The 25,769-nt window shown below is 43.8% G+C and overlaps 1 protein-coding gene across 1 annotated transcript in view; it reads left to right on the forward strand.

Moving 5' to 3' along the window:
- LOC8053575 overlaps positions 1-18,863 on the forward strand; it is a gene marked incomplete at its 5' end in the record, with an annotated part of 32,033 nt that extends 13,170 nt beyond the window's left edge. The window contains 4 exons of the mRNA XM_042288268.1: positions 298-636; positions 12,471-12,761; positions 13,419-13,546; positions 18,624-18,863. Coding sequence (XP_042144202.1) covers positions 298-636; positions 12,471-12,761; positions 13,419-13,546; positions 18,624-18,809 — 944 coding nt within the window. The remainder of the gene's footprint in view (positions 1-297; positions 637-12,470; positions 12,762-13,418; positions 13,547-18,623) is intronic.
- Positions 18,864-25,769: the final 6,906 nt, after the last annotated feature.

Here is a 25,769-nt window from a genome sequence, read left to right on the forward strand (position 1 = left end):
CGCTCGGCCATGCGGAGTCTCTTATAATGTACCCGCGTGAATCCCTTTAGCATTCGACGTAGAACTTTCGGGGCGTACAACTTTCGGAACTCGATCACACGACAATGTTCTCGAACTTAAGAGAACGCCAAGTTGAAAGAATAAATAAAAGAACATTCCGCTGACTGGGAGCGAACCTAGACCTTCCGCGCAACAGTTTAGCGCGGTAACGATTCGGCCACGCTCGCGCTCGCTCGGCGACACGCGTGGCATTATATGACAAAAGCAGCGTGATGACCGGATCCTCCCTTGTCGCAGATTCCCCTCGGTGCGTCAACTCGCAGCAACACCGCTACAAGGTCGTGTACACTGTGCCGTTTGAAGAGGTGTCCCTATCGTGCGACGTGGAGGCTGACCCGAGCACCAACCTGTCCTTCCGCTGGTCCATGAAGGAGAGCCACAAGGCGGACGGAGAGGCGGCCCAGAAGGAGACCGCCTTCGCCAGAAACTTCGAGGATATGGCACGCACGTACGCCTCCAGGAGCGTCCTCACCTTCGTGCCTCTGCCCGAGGAACTGCACTCCACGTTCCAGTGCTGGGCCAAGAACCAAGTGGGCATCCAAAAGAAGCCGTGCCTCTTCAAGCTGGTTCCCAGAGGTAGGTCGCTTCGCAATTCAATGCGGTCAGACGTGCACTGATATGAGTGGTGTGGGTTCTGCATTCCGGCATGCGCCTTAATCTACCGCTCGCCGTACAATGTTTTACGTTGTTTTTCGTTGTGCTTATTTTGAATGCGCCTGTTTATTCGAGTTCGAAATAGCGGATGAAATGTGCTATTGTTCTTACGCATTCCTGTTAGCTCTTGTTTGATGTTTTGTTCCCCACACCTGCAGGGGCCTCTATGCCGAGATACTGTGGGGAAGGAGGAGGCGAGAGCGTGCGGGGACGACAGAGCGCCGAGCTCTGGTTGGAACGATTTGGTTCCAACCATAACTCGGCGTTCTGACTTCCACGCGCCATCTCGTGTTCTCCTTTCCCTCAGTTTCTCGGCGCATTAAAGGCCCGCAGTATGCTCTACATAAAATTAAAGCATTTGCAAGGAAAGATCGATAGCCCAGTTATTAAGCTTTTCCTAATGTTTCCTGATTACGAGGGTCGCTTCTCAAAATCGCAGCCTTCTGAGTGTGACTGAGAAGAGAGATGACTTTGATTTCGAAGAGCCTATATGAGACCACGCGCACCTAGAGGAACACTGCAGTATTATTTGAAACTGTAGCAGTGCTCCGCGTTTAGAAAGCAACTCAATGAGAATCAATGTGACGCTTTTGAACCGCGTCGGGAGCCGCTTTCGTAGAGCTCGCACTCTCCTCTGGGCGATCCCCAACGACAGCTTTGTTAATCACTGGCGAAATAGGGGTGAACCCGTCTTTGTGAAGAAATCCGAGTCTAACGCAAACCGCTTCATTTAAATAAATGCAACCGACCGGCAGTTCCTTTGTGGCGACGAGCAGGACTCTCTTATCTCTCTCTCTCTCTCTCTCTCTCCTTCTTTCTCCCCCAAGGTACCGTTCCGTTGCTCTGCAAGTTTTCTGCTCGAAATGAAAATACTAACGACGACTCGGTAGAGCTGAGAAGAACGTAGAACCTTACTTCCATATTATGAGCAAAACCACTTATTTTCCTTTACTTTTCTCTCTCTATATTTCTCTCTCACGAAAAAGCAAGAGAAAGAAGGGGGCAGAAAGAAAGAGACTGTTCATCCCTGGTCGAGTTAGGTCGCTGGAGCCGCGCACAGGTTACCTGCTGCATCGGTAATTTAGGTTAGTCCTTCGAAGCGACCAGTCAAATTTGCAGTAATAATGCACGAGGACGCCGTCTGCTGTTCTAAAATCGAACGCTAACGTACCCACCACAACACAAACCGCTCGGCGAAAGTACAAGCGCAGGCTGCCTGTGTGAGCAAATATTTCACTTCGGCGAAAAAAACAAAAAAAAACATCGACGTTTGTTATTTAGTTCCTCTCCTTGCAGCCGTAATGCTAAAATTTTAAGTATAGTTTTGTGGCCTATACCAATTACGTGCTAGGCGCTCTTGTCCAGACACTCCGTCCGGGGTGCCCGCTCAAAGTCCTAGATTTTTCCAAGTGTTTGTTTTGTTTTGCATCATGAAGGATGTCAAGCCGTCGGAGCAGGTCGCCCAGACACGCTTGTTCATAATATTGCCGCATACGCAGCTAGCCAAGTAGGCTAAAAAAAAGCAGCTAGCCAGTAATAAATAAGAAAACCGCTCGCCAAGTAAGACGCGCCCTTGGCTCCCACGCAGACGGTCGGTGTTCGAATCCCGCCACCGCTTGTCGTCTTTAGCTTTTTTTATGTAAGTAGAAGATTCAAGAATTGTAAATAACTGTCAAGCTTGTTCATCTTTAGAATGTATATTTCAAGAACAATCGAGGAATAATATTCTAGGCACCCAGGGAAGGCTCGAAAGAAGCCGCGCCGCGTCGTACTGGGTCAGTTTCGCCCCAGCGTTCCATTCTGGCGTTACGCCGTCATCGACGCCTGCGACGTTAGCCTTCTTCTATTTTGTTCTGGGAACAAAATCGCCCATTACACGTTCGGTTTCCTTCCGTCATTCGCCGCCTCATCAATTGTCATTCGTGAAAATATTGCTTTGTTTTGGTTAGGTTTAATAATGACGCAAGGAAATGGTTTTCTTTTTAATAATTTCAACCTCGGTTTGCGTTCTGCGCCTTTAATCGGATACTCCACTAATGCTGCGTAAAACCCTCAGCGGATTTATTCTTCTTCCATTTTTATTCCAAAATGAAAACGATTCGTTTATACATAATCCCCAGGCAACGCTGCTATCACAATAAATATACCTAGCAAAACACCCTTTTTGAATTTAAAGTGGAGTATGGTAAGCTCAAAGTGATCCAGTTAGGTTCATTCGAGGCTTTTTTGCCTATCTTCACAAGGTTAGTTTTTTTATCACTTTTTAGATGACAAAAAATACCCGAAGTGAGAAAAACAAGGAAATATATGAAATATATGTCGGATCTACAAATACCAGTCATATACAAGCTAAAGCTACGAGCTCGCTCCGAGAAAGATCAGAGTACCAAACCTTTTTAAAAGACTTTTCAAGGATTTTTAAAAACATATTGTAGAGCCAATCCACTTCCCGTGAAGACGGAGGACCAGCGAAGCTGTTATCTTTACGACACCTATGCGACATATATATGATTTACTTAAGATTGCAATGCAGACACGTACACGACTTCATTGTTTAATTGCCTTTATTCAATTCTTAGTGACTAAAGTGATCATTGCCTTATGGTCACTTATGGGCAAGTTCTTAAACCAGTTTTTCGAGGCACACCACGACGACAGTTTTCTTTTAGATTGAGCCCGAGTCTCTTTATCAACATCGCGAAAGCGAAAAAAAAAAGATGATTAGATCGGCGCGTTCTGCCCTCAGCTTCGTCACAGCGCACTCTTAGCTGAGATAAGTCGATGACCGTAGATGATAACAAGAGATCAGGACCTCACTCTTTAATAATGCCAAGAAAGGCTAACTCGCGCGGGTTATTTCTTCTTTTTATTTATACTTGCCACGACCAATCGGAAAGAAAGGAGCGCCGTTTAAAATTTTTGTTAACATCTATGGACGCATTTTTTTCCAGATCCCAGCACATAACAGATCGACTGTAAAAGTCTGATCAGTTACGCACAGCACCATCAAAAGCAAGGCACACCGAGTGTTGAACTGAATAACTTTCTTTTTGCGAGCAGTTCGGCATGGCCTCATTGATGGACCGTAGCAAAATCAGTTGCGCGCAGCCACAGCCGGTGCCCTTTTGTCAAGAAAAGCAGATTTTAATCTCAGAACGCGTACACTCTCTCAAAAATAGCATAAAGCTAAAAGATGTTTCCATTGTTTGTACTTGCATTTGCGTGAACAGCCATGTTGATCAGTTCGGAACATGTACTCCCGAACGCGGAGGGTAGAAAGTCAAAGTGGTTGCTTCTTCAGGGCGGTTTAGAAAAAAAAAAATTACATATTTTATTATATATAATTTATATTATATTTTATAAAATTTCAAATTACAAATTATAAAATCCAAGATTTAAAAAAAAGAAAAAATATATGCTAGATCAGTGGGATTTACCATAAAGCTGTGACCATATGTGCCTCAGTAGACCCTTTTACCAATTCCGCGCCATCTGGCGACGCCGATTCCAAAATATGCGCACTCGCTGGGAGTGGTCACGTGCGCCACTCCGGCGGGGCCGCGGCCGCCATTATGGGGTGTACAATCGCAGAGGCCAGTACTCTGTTGTGCCCGCATAGTGCCTTTCCAGATGCGCTTTTATTGCTGTGCGGCACTGTGCAAGCAGAAAGGCGCGAGTGATAACCTCCCAAACAGGAGAAAGTTTACTGTTTTGCTGCAAAAATACAGCTGTCAACAAAACGATGCATCAATATAAACCACAACTCGTTAAGTGCGCGCTCCCTACGCTCAAAATAAATTAAGTCAGGATTCACGCGCGGGCACGAGGATTCCTTGTTACAACTCGCGCAGTAAGAATAAATGCCATAGCTACGAGCAAACGCGCAGCTCTCCCCGAGGATACTTTATTCGGGCGTGGTGTATGAGCTATTTTATAATTCGAGCACTGTCCTCTTCCAGGTGCCCCATTGTTTTCCTTCCCGAGTGATTCGTTGTTCGAAGCAACCGAGGAATCGTTATAAAACGTCAAGGGGGAAAACACAATAACACGAAATATTCGAGGCTCTAGGCTGAAGCAGTTTAGTCAGGCTGGCTACCTTTGGAATGGTGCTGGCTGTCGACGCTTCTTGATGCAACTAGCTGCTCTAAGTACACTGTAGACGACTTAATTTTTGCGAGGACCTTTTTTTTCTCGGGAATTTCGGGACTTAAGAAATATCGCAAAAAAAAAATAACGGAAATAAATTACCCTGCAATAAGGAATAAATACTACGCGTACCTGTTCAAACCTCGAAATATTGCGCCCGCGAAATATTTCCCGAAATTCGCACTTCGTCAAATCTGCGAAATAGCGAGTCCGCTAAAATAAAGCTATCAGTATGTTCTTTCAACGTTACCGAAAGGCCTAAGAGTTGAGAACGCCGTGTCGAAGGCTGCTACTGCCGCCGAAGCTGAAGACGCGATTTAAGGACGCGATCGTGCAGACGTCGGCAGCGATGGCGGGACAAGCAACTCAATCGTCAATGCAAAGCGCATCGCCAACAAAAACGCGAAAAGCGACTTCATCGCCGATGTGGACAGTTTCGCCAACAAAAAATGCGAAAACTTACTCAATCGCCAATGTAAGAACTAATTCTCTAAAAGAAAGTCGCCGTTTCGTGCGAAGGTTCCTCCACGTACTTTTAGTCACAAACTTAAACAGCTCCTTCGGTTTGGCTAGTCGTCTTGTGGGAGATGTTTGGTACGCTACGTACCCGTAGTGTACCAATTTGGAATGTCAACCAAGGTCCTTGTCCACGACAGCGAATCGGGACCAGCGGCGGTGGTGCTCGCGATCGCGGGCGCATACCCCATAATGGTAGCGCCTTGATCGATCATAGTGGCCATGGTGTAATACGCCAAGACAACAGGGACAAAAAACGAAGGGAGAACTAGACTGTTGCTTTGGCGTATCACACCATGATGCAAAACCAACTAGCCCAACTAGCCATCCTTATCCATAGTGGCCAGCCGCACTTTCGAGCGCCGTCAAGGCAGCGGCTGATTGTTGCCAAGAGCAATTTCGGAAAGGGTTTATGCTTTATGGTATTGTAAAAATATCGAAGAAAACAACTTGTCTCAAGTAAAAGTTACACCGAAAAATAAAATTTTCTAGCGGACTGACATGCATCGTAAGAAATTTCTAGTGTGCAGGTAAAACAATACTGCTGTTGAGGGGGGAGGCGGGGGAGAGACCATTGGGTCATCTCTTTTAACACAAACAAGAAAGAGAGCATTTTGATTAGTCGAATGCCACCATGACCAGAATCTTTTTTTTATTGATTTTTAAAGCTTATTTTCATATTGCTCCCAATTTAAGAAACAAATTTAAACTGAAAAAGCGCCTCAAAATATGTGTACACGATAAAAAATGAACAGGTCCAACCGCTACTTACAACTGAACGTTTATTTAAAACACACTTACTATTTATAGATGCAATCAGGCGATACACAAAAAGGCAAACTGTTTATAGACGCAATCAGGTGATACACGAAATGGCAAACTCTTTCTCGGTTAAGTGTACCAACGGTGCACTACGCACCAACCCTCGCCCTTCATTCTTATGCGATCGGCCTAAAATATTACTGTCCCAGTTTTATTTTTAAGTTGTCCCCCCCCCCCCCCCCCCTACGATTTTCTTATACTCTTCAACATTAGAAGCACAGGGGCATCTATCAAGGTAAATGGTGAGATTGCCCGATGGCGAGCTTCTGGCAGTTAGGGCATGCTCACGTGCCCTGCCATTTAGACACCTTCTGGATTGCACCCAGTATCGAGTCATGGGTAGTCGTAAACCACTGATATTCCACAATCCACGAACTGTGCTGCGTGTTTTTTAGCACATGCTTCTGGTTTTTGGATTTTTTTTTTGTGTGTGTGTATGTGTGTTGTTGTCTTTTGAGCACAGGCTGGACAAGTTAGACGGGGCAGAGAGCACCATAGGCACATCAAAGTGTACGGCAACGCTCTTGAGGTTCTGGGACAGCCTACGGACGTGTGGGATTACCACTGGTCTTGTCTTCTGACGTAACACTACGACTGTCTCCACGTTTGGAAGGGGGTACAAAGTTGAAAGTTCGACTTCACGAAAACTTGTTTACGGAAGTAACGTCACAACCACGCAGTGCTCACGCTGTCTTTTCTTATCTGCTGACTGACTCGTCTGCTTGCATCAACGCGACGCGCTCCTCTCTGATTAAAACGGGGATAAACGCCGCTCCCGCCAGTCGTGATTCTACAATCTTCGCTCATCACTCTGGACAGAGGTGGAGAATCCGAGCTCGTGTGCTCAGCGGCACTGGCAATTCACGCCTGTCTCTCGCGCGACTCGGCGAAGCGTTAAAAACCATCGCACGATTCCGCAAATGCGCCTCGGGGGTGGCGGCGCGGGCACTGCACATCTGCCTTTACCGGACTCTGACCCACGGGCATTCGCTTTTTGCGCATTCGACATCGTCATGCGGCAGGAGCCCGTGGACGTTTCTTTAACTGCGGCCGTAGTTCCATGGTGATTTTTTTCTCTGGACGGCTGTGTCTTTTTTGTGTGTTCCTATATATTTTGAAACAAGGGTTTTCTGCAACTTCTTTCAAAAAACGTTTTGGATAGCCCGCTGATTGTAGGCGGCCCACTTTGATCAAAAATGCTATCGCACATAGTATGCTTGCACGTCTTATCTAGAGAAGCTTTCATCAACGACGACGTAGTGCCTCGTTTCCCTAATTTGAAATGGGCAGACGAGAAAGTCAAAATCCCTTTCTTCGAGTGTAGCTGGCACTTCCAGCATACGTTATCCTTGTTGAAGTGCAAGTTTAAATCTAAGAAGTGCAGCCTCTTAGACGCCATGGTTTGGTGGGTGAAGGTGATACAATGTGATTTTGAGGAATACACATCTGTCGTCCTGTTGATAAGGTCATCGGTGCAGACATAGGGTTGTGGCCCAAGCGCCAAAAAATCATCCACATAACGGAAAACCTTGAAGCTCTCCCCCATGCCTAGGCCTTTAGAAATTCCCGTCATATTCAAATAATACCCGTGCCACACGGGCAACCCGAATGCCATTTACAACGAATGACATTTGAGCGGACGGCCAATCAGCGCGCGATACTCCGGGCGCAGCGCATTCCACGCGCGACAGATTGCGAGCTGATTCGCCGATCACACAAATGTCATTTGTTGTAAATGGAATTCGAGTTGCCCGTGTGGCACGGGTATTAAAAGACACCTCACAGTACTGGTGCAACTCGTAATCCAATCCATATCCCATGCTTCTGGACATATAAGTTTTCTTCAAACGACAAAACAGTTGAAGATAAGTACAAAGTTAGCACTGTACCTTGTACTTATCTTTAACTGTAGTGTTTTTTGAAGAAAACTTGTATCTCCAGAAGTAAGGAATATGCGTTGGATCGCAAGTTTCACCAGTGTTTTGTAATATCTTTTTAGTTGAATATGACAGGAGATTTTCCAAGGGCCTAGACATGGGGGAGAGCTTCATGCCTTTCCGCTACGCGAGTGATTTTTGGTGCTTGTGCCACAATCCTACGTCTGCAACGATGACCTTATCAATAGGTCGATAGCTGCGTTATCCTCATAATTACATGGTCTCCCCTTCACCCACCAAACCATGGCGTCTAAGAGGTTTCAGTTTTTAGATTTCTACTTGCACTTCAACAGGAACCACGTTTGCTGGAAGCATCAGCCACGCTCGAAGAAAGGTGTTTTGACTTTCTCGTCTGCCCCATTCCAAATTAGTGGAACGAGGCATTGCGTAGCTTCCCTAGGTAAGTCGTGCAAGCGTACTATGTGCAAAAACAGTGAGTGCGCAGGCGAGCTGGTGGAAGTTGAACGTGATGTAGAATACCAGAGAGTGTGGTAAAATCTCGGAAACTTGGTAGAAGAAAAAAGACAGGGGAAAAGAACGTCTCCTGCCTTTTTTCTTCGGCCAAGTTTCCTAGCTTTTACCACAATTTCGGGTATTCTACATCATGATACTATCTGTGTTAAATCATTTGATCAGGTGAGCCGCCTCCAATTACCGGGCTATCCAAAACGTTTCGTGAAAGAAGTTGCACAAATCCTCGTTTCAAAATATAAAGCAAGACACGGAAAAGAAACAGCCGCCAGAAAAAAAAACACAAGACCAGAGGTAATCCCATACGTCCATAGGCTGTCCCAGAACCTCAAGGGAGTTAACGCACACTTTGATGTGCCCGTGGTGCTCTCTATCGCGTCTGCATTGTGTTGATCGTGCTCAAGTGTCAACACAAAAAAAAACGGAAGCATGTGCTAAGAAACACGCAGCGCAGCAGGTTTATTCTGCAACGTGTATAAATGGCAAAGCAGGTGAGCATGCCCCATCTGCCAGAAGCTCCCCATCGGGCAATCTTGTTATTCATTGTGATAGGTGCCCCAATACGCCTAATCTTGAAGATACTATGATTGTAGGAAAATTTTAATATAAACCAGGGAGATAATCATTTTAGGCCTATTGCATAAGAGTGGAGATCGTGGATAGCTGCGTAAGTGTACCGTTGGTGCACCTAACCGAAAAAGAATTTGCTCTTTTGTGACGGGAGTACCATTGCGTGTAGAAGTAATGAGTGTGTTTTCAATAAACGTTCGGTTGTAAGCAGCGCTTGGTCCTGTCCACCGTGGTCCTGTCCCCTTCTTTCTCGTGTCCACGTATTTTGAGGCGCTTTTTCAGTTAAATGTGTACCAACTAGCTCACTTAGCCATTTTACTGTAAAAGGCTTTTCTTGTTTTTTATATCACTTTCAATTGAGAAAAAAGTTTTCTTCGATAGTTTCCCAAAACACACGCACTGCCTAATCGCACCATCGTGCTAAATTTGGGTCGTGGCTATTGAAACTGATTCCTGCACTTTGTTTGAACTCTAAGACGCATTAATTCGCTAAACTGCCTACCAAAGTTAATCGATATGAAAATTAATTCGCAATAGTATATGTTCCGGCTAATAAACCACCATTTGATACAATTGTTTTGGCATTTCAGACTAGAAAACCGTGAGTAGAAATCTCCGACGTTCTGCCTGGGAGGAATGCTTCTCCACAAATGCTGGTACGCTGTGGAGAAGCGGTAAAATATAGCGGCCCACACGCAGTGGATGTCTCACTCGACAGCGCCATAGCTTCCAGGTTTGATCAAGTGAAAGGTTACAGACACTGCTATCAATTCGTTTAATCCAAGACGTGCCTATTGGGCATCTCGGAACATTGCACGACACTATTCTGGGTACGCTTTGCATTGGTAAGGATTTTGGATTTCACTCGCATATTAGAGAGTTTTAGTAGATCGTGTTTTCAGGTCACGCTTTTTGTAGAGGTAGCTCGCGCTGCCGCTTCAATGCATGCTCTGAAGCGCGTGCCTGTAGCGGTAGCGGGCCTTTAAAAACGATCTACTAAAACTTTCTATTATCCGTGTACACCATAATCGCGAAACATTCAGGTTATTTGATGCAAAACTTAGCCGCTGCCACCCGTTCAGATTTTTATTTCTCTTCCCCTGATGTCATTCAAATGGGAATCTGGACCAATTTCAAAGAGTGCTTCTATTTCGGAGTCCCCGTCTCAAAATATAAGCGTTCTACAGGACAGCTCCAAACTCATAGAAAGTATCAGGACGTAAGTATTTTTGTTAAACAAATGTCCTATCCAAAAACTTAAAAAAAAAAAAAAAAAAAAATTCGAGGACATTTTGGTGTCGATAAGAAATTGACCACGCCATTTGGCATAATGCTACGTTTCGTAAGCGATCTTCTAACATTCGTGCTGAAGTGCTTGGCGCTATGCTGTACTGGAAAACGTTGGGGTACGAAAAGCGAGCTAAACAATTCAAGGTTTGCGAATAACTAAAGTCCCGCTATGCTCGACAGTAACGCAATACCCCCTCTCCGCTACGGTTCTCTCTCTATCAATCATCATGCCCACACCAGTCTCGCCCTCTTTCTCTGGTGGAAGGCAGGATCACGTGTTCGAACAAAAGGCGATGTCGCTCAAGTCGCCTCTCTGTAAGTTGGAAAGGCAACTTGCTACAAGTCATTTCGAGATCACACAAGTCATCATCATCATCATCATTTATTAAACCTTGAAGGCCATTGCGGGCATTACACGAGGTGAGAGTAACTGCTGAAGAAACATTATATAAAGGAACAAACAAAAAAGTGGGTTACATGCTGGAAAACATTGTTATATAAAGCAGCAAAAACAGGAAAAAAACACTTTAAAAATTTTTAGGGAAAAACAGCTGATGAAACAAAAAAAATATCCAAATTGAAACATTTCCATAAACACGAGTTGACTTTGCTATTAGTGCAAATGCAGATGGATGGTCAGTTGGGATATGAATGTATTATGATCTGTCTGGTGTTCATGATACTGTTGCGCAGGCTATTCCAGTCCGTTACTCTGAATGGCAAGGTGGAGTTAAAAAACGAAACTGACGAGGCGAAAATTGGACGAACTTTACAGACGTTATCAATGCGAGGAAATATGCGAGTGGCTGGGGATAATAGTGAAATTCTGATGTCATGGTTATCGTTTATGTTTCGAAAGTGATCGTTTGTGTTTCGAAAGCCATACACCTTGGATGGGTCACCGGAAATTTAAAATGACATTGCAAACACCAAACCGCAGGAGAGGAGAAGGAGAGTCAGTCTCCCTACCGCTAGCTAATTTTTATGTTTCTTTGAAATCGTACATTGCACTTTAGTCATAATGTTATTGTTCGTATCGCTTGCTGTAAACATATGTCATTAAAATTTAAGTGTTCCATAAGTTCAAAACAATTACAGGGGTGTTTTAGGGGACAGTTCTGATGACTCCGACAACGATAGGCGGTACTCCGCCCGATGCGCGGTACTCCGCCGACGCCTTTGCCCATGCGTCACGTCGATATTGGGTATCGTCATCGGAGGTATTGGAACGAACTACTATATCTCCCTACTGTATGTAGAAACGATAGGAGTCTAGCGACGCAATGAGGCTCTCATTGCAAGAAGGGGGGGAGGGACATACTGGTGAAAGTTGACTGTCAGGTGCGACCTTTGTGCTTATAAACTCCACATCTGAAATGGTACTAACGTCTTTCTTTATAACATATAATTGTGCCGTTATGCGACTCCGAGGCAAGAGCAAAATATAAACTGTTTTGGCAGAAGACGCGCAATCGCACACATGTAGGTGCTCGAAAGAAGATCTCTGCGTACATCGCACGCAGCCCTCTACAAAAGCAACGAAGGCAGACACAGTTCTATAAAGGATCTGTTGCATCTTAGGTGCAGTAGACAGTAAGCTATGAGCAATATCTGGGTCGATGCAGCGCCTGGAACGTCCCATATAAACCTGCGCTCCGCGTCTAATCGGAAGATTGCATAGATCACGGAATCCTTCGAGCGCAGCGAGCTGTTCCGGCGCTCACGGTGCTATACAAAATCGGAAGTTTTCTAGCCTTCTTCACAGTCCACCTACTGAGTATAGATGGTTGTGTGAAGCTACATTACGGAATTATAATTTGTTTTTATTTATGAGGAGATGATTAACATATTGTAAGACCATTAGAGTGCGCATTTGTTTCGTCCAAAAAATAAGCTATGAACCTAAATCTGGCTTCACCGTTTACCTTTCAAGTAAATTAAACGATTAAGCGTTATCAGCATTATTGCAAAACTGAATATCTTTCTCCTTTTTTTACATTTCAGAGGAACCCAACCGGATCAGAGAATGCCAACTACTGAACAAAACACTCACGTCCCTGCTTATAGAGTGCCAGCGGAAAAGTGACGACCACCACATTTTCGTGCTAGAACTGCATGACGTAAGCAACAACCTGCTTGTCAAGAGGGTTACATCACCGACACCGAGATTCCACATCAGTGAACTGCACCCGACTAACTACTATACCATCCTTGTGTACACAACTAATGGCGTCGAAAGCAGCAGAACACTCAATATATCGATCACATCAACAAAAGCAGCAATGTCCAAAACACGTGAGTGCCACTCTAGCATTTCTAAAGCGCGCTCAGCTATTACATTAAAGCATTATATAATTATTTCCTCGAGGTCTATGTCTAATACAATAATTAGGGAATAGAAAAACTTTATGTAAATTTCCTTCCATTATCAAATCAGTACAAATTACGTCAACTGGTTTGTATCATTTGTTAGCTAAAGATCTAGTTTATACTAATGAGCCACCCAGAAGTAACTAAAGGTTACTTCTGGGTGACGCTTCCGTCGCTTTTTTACGTATTAGCTTTGACATCACAATCTCTTAGCGACTTAAACATTCCGAACCTATATATCAGAAAAAGTAATTACATTAGTAATTGTATTTTATTGCATAAAGCACTGGGGTATAATATATCAACAAGGAAAAAAAGTTTCTTCACGCCGTTGGGGTGTCTTTCTTCCTTATTAATCCATAGTGTCAGAATCGCCTTTGAAACCTTAATAAATTTAAGTACCCCATAAATTCACATATTTCGTATTAAACATGCAACAATTATTTGAAAAATTCTGAAAATGTAGGAGTAATTACGATACCCGTTAGCGAGCTGCTTCAGTTCAAATAAATGTTGCTTACTTACGAACATAAAGAGGATAATAAAAACTTCTCGCGTAAAATTTTTAAAACTTTTTTTCAGTGAACAACGGCAATCCGGAACCCCAGAGCAACTTGGCAACCATAGTAGGCCTCTTCATGAGTGGTGTTGTAGTTTTCGGGGTCATCGTGTCAATAGCGTGCTTCTGTAAAAAGCATCATAGGCACAAGGTGAGACATTTCTTTTTGACGGAAGATCACAAATACTCAAAGGCCTTTGTTAAAATTACTTACGAAATCGGCAGAAAATTAATTTTTCTGAAATCAAAGAGTCTGATGATTCAAAAAGCACTACGTGTCTCAACTTAAAAAAAAAAAATCTAAAAATAACAGTTGCAAGGGTAGTATTGACATTGATTGTTACCTTCTCGGGCATATTAACATACTTGCATACAAATTAAAAGCATAATACGAGTCAGGTGTTACCAACAAATACAAGGCTAAGGACATAAATTTTATTTGTGTGTTGTTTAGTGTCCGATGCGTACGTTGTGTGTTAAAATATCCAGACCTTAGACCTTATATAAGGTATTTTGTGACTTAAAAGTCCTTATCAGAATGTCATTATGTAGTAAAATTCTTGAAATTAAGGCAGAATACAGAGTGATAATCAAATTACTAGGAGGATTTGTTTCTTTAAATTTAAATGGGGATCTCAATTTTAAAGTTTTAATGTTTATTTTCTTTCGTGCTAAACAACGGCTCAAATGCCTTTTCAGTAAAGGACCACACAACCATATACACAATTGCAAAAATGCACATGATAAAATTTATACACCTGCATAAATTTACACATATGAATAAATTTATACTCATACTTAAATTCCCATACACGCTTCAAAATTCCCTTTTTTACCGACACATTTGTGAAAAGAAATCCAAAAATGGTAAACTCAGTGTTTAAAATATGCTGTATTTGCGAAATCGGTGAAAAGTAGTGTTAAATATCTAAACAAAAAGCTAGCATTTATACAATTTGCATTAACAGGAATGCGGAAGCTTAAAGAAGCCAGAATTCTTTTGAACTATAAATTACCCTATGTAAAAATGTTACATCTCGAACAAATATTCTTTTAAAAAGACAGCCTTATTTTAATTGTTCTAAGATCAAATTATATTTATGATAGCCATGCAGACCTAAATATTTATGGTATGTTAGTCGTACAAATTGTTTTCCTATGCGTTCAACATTCACTCGCTGAAATAGAAATGGAGATCTATGTCCCAGTCTGGAGCGCACATGAGTACAATATTGCGCGGCCGTGGCCTAACGGTTATCGTGCTTGCCTCCCACGCGAAGAGCCAAGGTTCAATTCCCGGGAGTTACGCATTCTTTTATTCATTCTTGCAGTTTAATGTTCTGGTGAATTCGAGAGTTCGAGGTGCGAATGTTCTAGTCGCCGAACCTTCTAGGTCGATTGTTCCAGAAACCAACTGGTACATAAGGGGCCCCGCGTGGCGTCAGTTAGTCTCGCCCCAGCGCTCTATCCTGCGGTTTGGCCCCATAAACGTTTAGTTTCTTCAGTTATCATCGCCTCATCAATTGTCATTCGGGACAATATAGTCGTAAAAAATGATAAATGCTAAAAGATCTAGTTAAGCGAGAAATATTTCCAGTGTGCGTAGGGGCTGTCTGACAAGGGAGTTCATATTAGAACAAAAGAATAGGTGATCATCCACGAGAACTCCCGAATATCGTACTAATGTGGTTCGACTTACAATTTATTTTTTTAGATTACACGCAAAAGGTAAGGCAAAAGGTAAGACATAACTTGGGTTTTGCGAAAGTTTAAAATTAAGTTGTTGGATTCGCACCATTATTGTACTGTACAGAAATCGTCCTGTAGTGAAGTGCAGTCGATAATATATTTCACCTCCCGAAACAGCTTAACATAATTTGCAAACATAAGTACCTGAAAGTGTTTCACGGACGACATCAGGTCGTTTATAAAAAAAGATAAACAACAAAGAACCGTGAGGCACTCCCGACAAAGGCATAGAAGGGCGTGACAAGCAGTGGTTCTGTCTAGGGTGCCTTCATGTGCGCTTTGCTTAGGGTGGAGACATCTGGCGACTTTGTCCCACACTTTCATTTTTATTTCTTGTACAGAAGCGCGTGAAAGAGCGTGTCCCTGCACGCGTTTGTGGCGCTGACTGTGCTATGGCGACATTTCTTTCCGTCGATTTTTTTTTTTTTTTTTGTATTTTACCCGTGAGCTCGTGCTGTCGGCGTCGGGTACTACGAAGGGTGGCATCACTCTGAACAGAAGGACATTGAGGCACCCTAGTTCTGTCTTTAATGCAACTAACTCGCGAAACAAGCTATGTACTCGGGACTAAGACCGTAATTCCTAAGTTTTACCAATATTAGGTCATGATTGACCCTGTCAAAGGCGCTGGACATATCCAAGTATACTGAATCTACCTGACCGCAACTATGAACAAATGACATAGAACAATTAAAAAATGGGCACAAATTTGTTTCAACAAATCTGCCTGCGAAAAGCCCATGCTGCACAGAGCCTACCTTTCTTTTAAAGTAACTATACAAGCGACCGTATATCCCCTTCTCACACACTTTTGAGGATGCATTTAAAAGAGATACGGTACGATAATTGCTAACATCGCAACAATTACCAGACTTAAAATCGTAACGACAATTGAATGATTCCAGTTTTCAGGAAAGACACCATGCCCTTGTGACAAGTTCAACAATTTGACAAGAATAGGAGCGAAATTTCTCGGCAGCCCTTTACAATCAAATTAGAAACACCTTCAGAATCTGTAGATAGTTTATAATTCAGTTTTGAAGCGCTTTTCGATGTAGAATTTAAATTAAACATAAAGTGCAAAGAATCGCCTCCATATATATTTAATGATAAACACGTAATTAACCCTCTAAATCCTTATAAAGCTACCATAGCTTGTAATAATTTCCAGTCACTAAAGCAGCAGCACTGTACCATTTTATGTCACATTTCAGCCGTGTGAAATCGAGCACTAGTGTAGCAGTAATGTCGACCACAGAATGAGAACGCTTTTAAATGCACAATTGTGAAATTTAATAAAGTTGACCTTAAATTAAATTAAACCTGTATGGAAGCTACCTGAGGTTACACAGTAATGAGGTAATGGCCTGAAGCTAACTTCTGGAGATTTACTTTTCTTATAAGCCGATACAGATTAAGAATTTCAGTGTGGGACACGTCTTCATGGACACTGAACATTCTAGAGGAAATCACCGCACTTTGGGAGAAAGACACCATAAGACAAACTATATTTGCCTGCTGGAGCCAGATTGCATGGGAAATTGCTTCACATCCAACTGAACGTTGGGCCACGAAAATATGTACAATAACCATAGAGAGGGCAAGGCATACAAGTACAATAAAGCAATCATGCTACGTAAACAAAATACGCCCCCCCCCCCCCCCAAAAAAAAAAAGAAAGAAATTACTTACAGCGTTTTTTTTTTTTTTTTTTCATATTTCTTTTTATTGCAAAAATGAACTACACATTGCCGAACGCTCATTCTCCGTCCAAATGTATAAGCGCTAGTGGTGCGAACTCAATGTTCATGTTTCAGAGCTCACAGTTACCTCATTCAAAAGTGATTAGTAATTCTCTAAAAATAAAAAATAAAAATACGCCACATTTCTTTTCCCCTTTTCTTTTTTGCTCTTTTTTGGTAACTGCCGCCGTTCAGCTCCAAATATACGAGAGCTCGGTCGACCGCCATTTCCTAATAAAAAATTCCAGAAAATCACTTATAACTTTTCAATAAAATATTGGTTAGTTAAAAAACTTTGGTATTTGGTTCGAACCGCTATAGGGCTACATTTTGGCGAAGAATGAGCGTTCGGCTATGCGTAGTTAGTTTCTGCGGTGAAAATATAACCGGTAATTTTTGGGGGACACCCTGTATGGGACCGGTCCACTTAAGAAATATGGGAAGTTTGCACTAAACGTAATGACGGGACCATACTCAAGGTATGGTCCCATCATTGTGCGTTGTTCTACAGAAAAGTAATACATACCTCACATTCATTACAATGCTGTTACAAAAACACGGAACTAATTTTATCAGCAATAAAGATGTACTATCGCGAAAACTGGCGAGGAGGTCGAACTATAGGGACGCTACGTCCGGCTTGTTTTCTCCAGAGTGCTGTGTTTACCAACACAATAAGGCACTGGTTTCATTACTTCCTCGTTTCCAATTGAGCGCGGGGAAAAGATTGGGCAGGAGTCGTGCCCCAATTTTTACTGCTTCCGTGTTCAGCTTCACTGACTGAATACAAGCACCAGCCAAACGCTGACGCCATGTTCGGTTACGTGGGTCGAGCGCTGCGTCAGAATACAAACAAATATACTACTTTCTTGTTGATCCCCATCGGTGTAGTTCTCAATTTAGCCACCAGGGGTGTGATGGTTGGATGTCCTTCCTATCTAGCCGTTCCCCCGTTCCCTACCCCCAGCGCCACATAGCGGGCGCACTCGGAAACTCCGCGCATGCCCCGCGCGTACCCTGTGCGGCGGAATTACTTTTCCAGGTTGTGATCACACTCTCTACCTGTCACCTTCCAGGCGCAAAGGAGACGCCGCCACAGCACTTGCCGATGTTTGCTTCCAGGCTTTTGTGGATGCCTCCTTCGTTATACGATGATTCCCTGACTGGCGGAAACGAGTCAGCCAAACAACCATGCAAAGCGACATACCGAGCTAAGCATAATCGTTGCCGATGATTGATACATATCTTGGTAGATTATTTTTTATTAGTCAAACAAAAACCATTTCACGTTCTTGCTGCGTTAATTACGCTAAGATCGGTATGTCCCGTTCGTTGGACGTTTCGCTGACTCGTTTCTGTGAGTCAGTGCATCATCGTACCAAAAGAGGCACCCACAAACGCGTGTAAAGCAAACATCGGCAAGTGCTGTGTCTTCTTTGCACCTAGAAGGCGACAATGAGAAGGTGCGATCGCAACCTGGAAGAGCGATGCCGCTGCAAAGGGTAGGCGGGTTAGGCATGATGTTTCAGAGTGCCCCTGCTATGTGGCGCAGGGGATACGGAAAGCGCCCGGCTGCCGTGTTATAGCTAAGAGTGTTCGTAATAGTACACAAACTGCCTCGCTGGAATAATTTATGAACTAAACTGTAGAGTTCCTTGACGTTTGCATGTATAATCTTTGTCCAACGTTCTTGTGGCAATGCTAACAATGCCCTGGTGTTTTATTGTACTCCCACAGGACAATGATGAAACGGAAGGAGGGCCAAACATCTCGGAGAAAACGGAAATGTTTTCCATCCCGCTGAACGCTCAAACCAAAGTGGAGTGCAAGATGGACGACATTGACACCGTAGAAGTTGTAACACATTACCAAAGGGACCTTTCTGAAAAGCTACCTCTACAATGCTACGGGAGTGTGCTATAGCCGGCGACCCTTGTAAATAATGATCTGAGTGATAAAAAGTTGATTTTTGTATTTCACTGGTGTCGGTTGCATATCAGGCGTTCAAAAACATTTTTATTACAAGGAATCTTTGTCTGCTTGAGGGATAGTCAAATAACCACCTCAACCCTCGCAGTGAAACAGGTCAGAAAATAACAAGCATCCTTAACATTACTAAATATTCTAGAAAGATGTTCAGGAGTGTTTGCTTGTAGCCATATATAAACAATGATTTTCTTTGGGGTAGGGACAACATAAAAAATTTCGGTGCTCGAGGACTTCTCGGGGGCTCTCCGATCGAGCCTCTGGGTTTCTAGGAACCCAGTTTAAAACCCCATTGTTTGAAACGGCGAGTTCGAACGGGTTCGAACTCACCGTTCGAACGGCAAACGCGGGACGCTGGCGTTCGAACGCGTTCCAGCAAGAGTTTGGTGTTCCGACGACCCCGCGCGTTTTCATCTCCTCCTCTCTTTCAATTCCTACCCGTGTAGCGCGATGCAAGATGTGTGGGTTGCTGGCGTTGGCCGAACGCCTCAACTGCGCCCGATTCCGCAGTTGCATTTTTCCACTTTCCGATGCCTTAGCACTCGGAACCCGCAGCGTCCAACTGTGCTCCAATCGGCTGATCAACTTCAATACAGAGCACACAAACGGTTGTCAAGGTTTTTTCTGTTTAATTTTTAGCTACTAAGAATGCAATACGGCGAGAAAGTGTTCTAATATGCCCCTTTGACTCATCGGAACGTGAAGAGTACACCAATCAGAGGGCAATACAGAGAACGTCTAGAAAACGTGCGGAGACTATGCAGCGAATTCGCTCGCGCCATCGCTGGTTCAAGTCGGTGGCAAACAAACGCACGACGTGCGCGAAAAGCAGACGAACCTGCACGCCGTATTACAGCTCTTTGTTTGTTACGCACGTCAGATACAGGCGCCATTTTCACGGACTACTACAGCAACGGCCTATGTGCGACGACCGTTAAATTTCATAATGTATGTAAAAAAAGATATGTCAACCTGTAAAATTATATTTTTATGTATTTTTGGATGAGAAAAAAGTTTTAACATTCCTTTCTGAGCAAATCTCGTATTTTGCGTTTCATCTGATCTTTATTCATTCATTCATACATTCACTATCCCATGTAGGGAAGCTGACAAAGTTTTTGAGAAAAAAAAAAACGAGAAATTTAAATTTTAGCGTATTTTTTTGTCATGGGAATTTGAATATCACAAGCATTTGCCCCGAACGTATCAATTGAGGCGAGAAAACTCGCAAAACCAGCCTCTGGGTGCGACGTAATATTCTGAATCTTCATCTGCCTTGCACACGCCGGTTTCGAGGGAACCCCTTCGGCGTTTTTGACTGCTCGGGTTACGCTTGGAAAAGAAACGGATATGTTTACATACCTTTATAAAACGTCACATCTCCCTCGTCCACACAACAGCGCTATTCTGAAAGCGGTGTTGTGCCTTGGTGCATCGATCTGAAATATAATTTTGACATTTATAATTCTGGAGGTCAAATGAAAACTACCTCAGTGTTTTTTTTTTTTGTTTTTTTTTTTTATACAGATCTGCTTCAGCCCGGCAGGGAAGATCTCACATTAAAGGAGCTGTGCAACGATATTCAATTGGAATGTTTTTCACTTTACACGAACTTACTGGCACTAGTGGGACTCAAGGATTCTCGCACGCAACGCCACTGCCCAAGAGACGCCTTGGTTGCCGTGTAATTTCAAGGACAAAAGTGATCATTTTCGTTCAATCTCTCCTTAGCAAAATTTGATGACGTAACGTGGAGATCGCAGTACACCCATGTGACGATATTTGAATGCGGTTCATAGACTGGACCCGAGCATTTCGTAAACACTCGATTTGGGCTCGTGATAATTACTAGCTCGAGAAGCATTCGGGTAGTCGCCCGTGTCCAATCGCTGCAACGAGAATAGCCGAGCCATAACGATGTCTGAAACTCAGCGCGTGTCGTGTGCTTTGCCAACCCCGACGCGTGGCTATGATCAACATTGGCGGCATATAATCGGCTCCAGATCACGTGGCCGCTTGTTCTGGCTGTTAGTTGAGGGGGTAAACGCTGCTCGTTTTTCTATACTTTTTTCCGGGACTTCTATTGTGTGGGGTGAAAAACGAACGCTTGTTTTCTAGGTCATTAGCGCCAGGGATCCGTTTTAAGCGGTATTTGCGCAATGTACAAAAATTGTTGCATTGTCCCTTTAAATAAAAGAGATTTTCTAAACTGCTCAAAAGTTAGTACCATCACCTTCACAAAACCAGGTGACCGCCCATAAATCACCGGATAATACAGAAAACACCATATTACGTCGCTTTTGTAAACAAAGCATTTTCTCATAAAAATAGAACATCCAGACTAATGAAATACATGGTAGTCTATAACTGTAAGCCCGTTCAACCACAATCGTAAAAATCTGTGCCCATGAAATATTCCTGAAGGTGCCACATTAAAAAATTTTCATTGTTGATTAGGCCATAAAAATATCATTTAAATATATCCTGCAGTGTGTTTGTACCCATTTTAAATTTACATGACTTGCAGGTAACTCATATATAGTGACACAAAAGTATTTAGAATATTTTAAATAATACAAGTAAACTAAAAGAAAAATCACTTTAAGAAGCAGTTCAAGTTACACAAGTTATGCTTCATTTCGATACTCTAAATTAGGCGGGCTAAGGTGATCATACATAGAGCTCAAAGTTAGAAGCAAGTTTTAACAGTGCAGAAAATCCTCAGATGATCTAATAAGCAAAGAATCAAGGATATCTGCTCCAAGTAACAATGTCACGTGCATCTGTCCATACAGTCCTGATTCTAGATGCGAATGTCTTCAATACCCCGTCGTTTGTGAATGGTATCAGCATACCCTTAAAAAAACGCCAGCGTTTGCCATTAAACAAGGTGACTCATTCGGAACGGACTCAACTACCCTCCTTTCAGGACCCCTTAATGGTGATAGACCTACACACCTATCTCTTAAAACAGTCCTTTAAACCAAGCCTTATAGCACATTTCAGCCCCCCCCCCCCCCCCGGCCCTTCTCTGTGTCCCAAGTTACGGACGTCCAGGCCACCTCAACCATCCTCGAAAGACATTTCCTGGATACGCCACTGTAACCATGTAACCAATCTGCACTGTGCACGTGCATAGCCGGGGCTTACGTTTCAGTGTAACAAATCGTGGTCACTATCTTTATCTGAAACAACAAGTCCGTACCGCGCTATTATAGAAGAAATCTTGCAATCCCATTCGGCATGTCTTAAAGATAGTACAGCTAGCTCAGAAAAGATGACCGGCTTGAGACAGGTGATTACCTTGTCTTTGCATGTCGAAAATCAAATGCACACCTTGCAAACTAAAACCCCATCTGAACGTGAGAAGTGGAGACGTTCTCGTACGGGACGCCTTTTTTGCACGTCAGCAGGGCGCAGTTACGTGACAACAGGAATCACGTGACCAACTACGTGCTTTCTCTCTTCCCCCCCCCTTTTTTTTTCCCGGACCAAAGTTCCCGTTTTTATTTTGAACGAGTTCGTCATCCTCTCCGGCGTTTCTGTCTCTCTCTGCTTGTGGTTTCTTTTTTGTGACCTTTCTGCTCGTCCGTTTGTTTTTGTTTCTTTGTTGTTTGTTTTGGAGGGGCAGGTGGAGGGATTTTTGCGAAACAAAACAAGAAATAGAAAAAATTCTGAGCAGCAGCAGTGTTGAATAAAACGACAAAGAAGCCGTGCTCCGGAAGTACATGAAACATCTCGACAAGATTAACACAACAGAATTTGTTGTAAAATAAATTTAAAAAAAAAACTCCCGAGTTCAGAGAGTAATAAACCCTACAAATGTCTAGACGAATGCTTTGTACAGTCTCCGGCAATATGAAAGACCCATTGGGAGCGCGTGGCCGAGGCGGTGGCTGGCGGGGGCGCTGCGAGCGCTCCGGGCAATTCCATTCTGCTTCGAGAAAAGGACGCTCACTCGGGCTCAGCTAAAGCGAAACGCGCTTATCAGATTGTGCTGAGCTTCGAGTGAGCGTCCTCCCCTCGAAGCAGAATGGAATTGCCCGGATCGCTCGCAGCGCCCCCGCCAGCCACCGCCTCGGCTACGCGCTCCCAGTGGGTCTTTCATATTGCCCGAGACTGTACAATTTGTAGAGAAGTCAAAGCCCGATATTCTAGATCGCATAATCATTCATTGGGCTATTAGTTAGACGCACGGTTACCATATAGCAATAAAATATGCAAAAACAAAAGTGGAAACGCAAGTAGACAAAAAAATGTAAGACTGCACTTATTAGCTTGCTGCATGTCACCACTCACCGAGATGTAATTCTTCGGTCACATCTATTCTCCAGAAAAAAAAAAAAAAAAAAAGAAGTTTACTTGAAAAAACCATGGGAAAGAAGATAATCGCGCTTCTTAGACCCGCAGCCACAAAGGAAGATTTTAACTTAGCTTTGCCGGCGACTGGACGTTAGCGCAAAGATCACACATTATAATTATAATGCAATTAGATGCAAAGGGGCAAGCGAGCTGGACGATAATGATGAAAATAATCCCTGGAGAAGGGGAACAAGAGGGACAAGGGACAAACATAAATCTCCAAACACAGCTAGGTGACTGGTGAGCGACCGAAAAAATCCGCCTGGTCCGGGTATCGAACCCGGGTATCGAACCCGGGACCTCTCCATTACAAGTGGAGTGCTCTACCAACTGAGCTAACCAGGGGTTAGACGTCAGTAGAGCAAACGGGTTTTATCAGCTGCCACCAGTCTAACCTTGCAATGTAACGTTATAATTATAATGCAATTAAATGCAAAGGGGCAAGCGAGCTGGACGATAATGATGAAAATAATCCCTGGAGAAGGGGAACAAGAGGGACAAGGGACAAACATAAATCTCCAAACACAGCTAGGTGACTGGTGAGCGACCGAAAAAATCCGCCTGGTCCGGGTATCGAACCCGGGACCTCTCCATTACAAGTGGAGTGCTCTACCAACTGAGCTAACCAGGGGTTAGACGTCAGCAGAGCAAACGGGTTTTATCAGCTGCCACCAGTCTAACACCAACAAGGGTGAAGCTTGCAATGTAACGTTATAATTATAATGCAATTAAATGCAAAGGGGCATTGCCCCTTTGCATTTAATTGAGCTAACCCCTGGTTAGCAACTGAGCTAACCCCTGGTTAGCTCAGTTGGTAGAGCACTCCACTTGTAATGGAGAGGTCCCGGGTTCGATACCCGGACGAGGCGGATTTTTTCGGTCGCTCACCAGTCACCTAGCTGTGTTTGGAGATTTATGTTTGTCCCTGGTCCCTCTTGTTCCCCTTCTCCAGGGATTATTTTCATCATTATCGTCCAGCTCGCTTGCCCCTTTGCATTTAATTGCATTATAATTATAACGTTACATTGCAAGCTTCACCCTTGTTGGTGTTAGACTGGTGGCAGCTGATAAGACCCGTTTGCTCTACTGACGTCTAACCCCTGGTTAGCTCAGTTGGTAGAGCACTCCACTTGTAATGGAGAGGTCCCGGGTTCGATACCCGGACCAGGCGGATTTTTTCGGTCGCTCACCAGTCACCTAGCTGTGTTTGGAGATTTATGTTTTTCCCTTGTCCCTCTTGTTCCCCTTCTCCAGGGATTATTTTAATCATTATCGTCCAGCTCGCTTGCCCCTTTGCATTTAATTGCATTATAATTATAACGTTACATTGCAAGCTTCACCCTTGTTGGTGTTAGACTGGTGGCAGCTGATAAAACCCGTTTGCTCTACTGACGTCTAACCCCTGGTTAGCTCAGTTGGTAGAGCACTCCACTTGTAATGGAGAGGTCCCGGGTTCGATACCCGGACCAGGCGGATTTTTTCGGTCGCTCACCAGTCACCTAGCTGTGTTTGGAGATTTATGTTTTTCCCTTGTCCCTCTTGTTCCCCTTCTCCAGGGATTATTTTCATCATCACACATTCATTTCAGCGCGCTTTCCAAATTCCACTTTGTAGCGAAGAAAAAAAAAGAAAGAACCAAACAAACAAACAAGACGTTCAGAGAAATACCCCCTAGGAGTGAGAGAGGTGAACGCGGTGAAAATGAAAACAGGAATTGAAAAGAAGGGTGAAGAGATGGGGAAAGGGGCTCGTCGGTGATCATGTGATCACTGTTGTCACGTGACTGCGCCATGACTACGTGCTAAATACGCGAAAACTAGAACTCCCGGTGTCCCGCAAGCTCCCGAGCATCGCGCGAACGGGCTGTTCCTTTGACGACAGTGTCTTAGAAATCACGAACAGCCAATCAAAAAGCTCAGCATGATCGGAGCACATGTATTTTAAATCACAACAAACGTAGGCAACACTTGTTTGGGGATAGTGTCCTTGAGCTGTGATGTGGACGTATACACTACGAAATGTCGCTTTATACGGGCCCAAATGCCCAGCTCTGCCGAGGACGAAGCAACCGCCTTGGACGATTGCTAGCAATTCGATCGCGACGAAGTCAACATAACTATCATCGTTGTTAAAAGGAGACGGCCCGCACGGCTCTGCAGAGCGGCGCAAATAAAAAAAAAAAAAAAAACACCGCGGCATTTTTTTTTTTTTTTTTTTTTTTTGAGGGGGGAGGGGGGAAGTTTGGAGATGCAGGAGGGAGCCGACGTCCAGGAAGATAAGATTGAACTACAAGAGTGTCAGTAAGAACCATGTAAATACCCGTTCACGTTGGGGGCGGAACCGCGCTGAATGCGTCTTGGTAACCGCTTCGGGAACGATCTTTTACAGCCGATCATATTCATCGCTGGGCCACTCGACCATCTCAACGCGATGCTGACGTGACGCTCGGCAGAGGAAGGATGGACCGGCATTGCGTAGTTTGCAAAAACTGCTCTAACTCGACATGTGTTGGCGTACCGTCATGTCGGAATAAAA

The sequence above is a fragment of the Ixodes scapularis genome, unplaced genomic scaffold, assembly GCF_016920785.2.
Source record: "Ixodes scapularis isolate PalLabHiFi unplaced genomic scaffold, ASM1692078v2 ptg001463l_1___fragment_2___debris__unscaffolded, whole genome shotgun sequence".
NCBI classification, from domain to species: Eukaryota; Metazoa; Arthropoda; class Arachnida; order Ixodida; family Ixodidae; genus Ixodes; species Ixodes scapularis.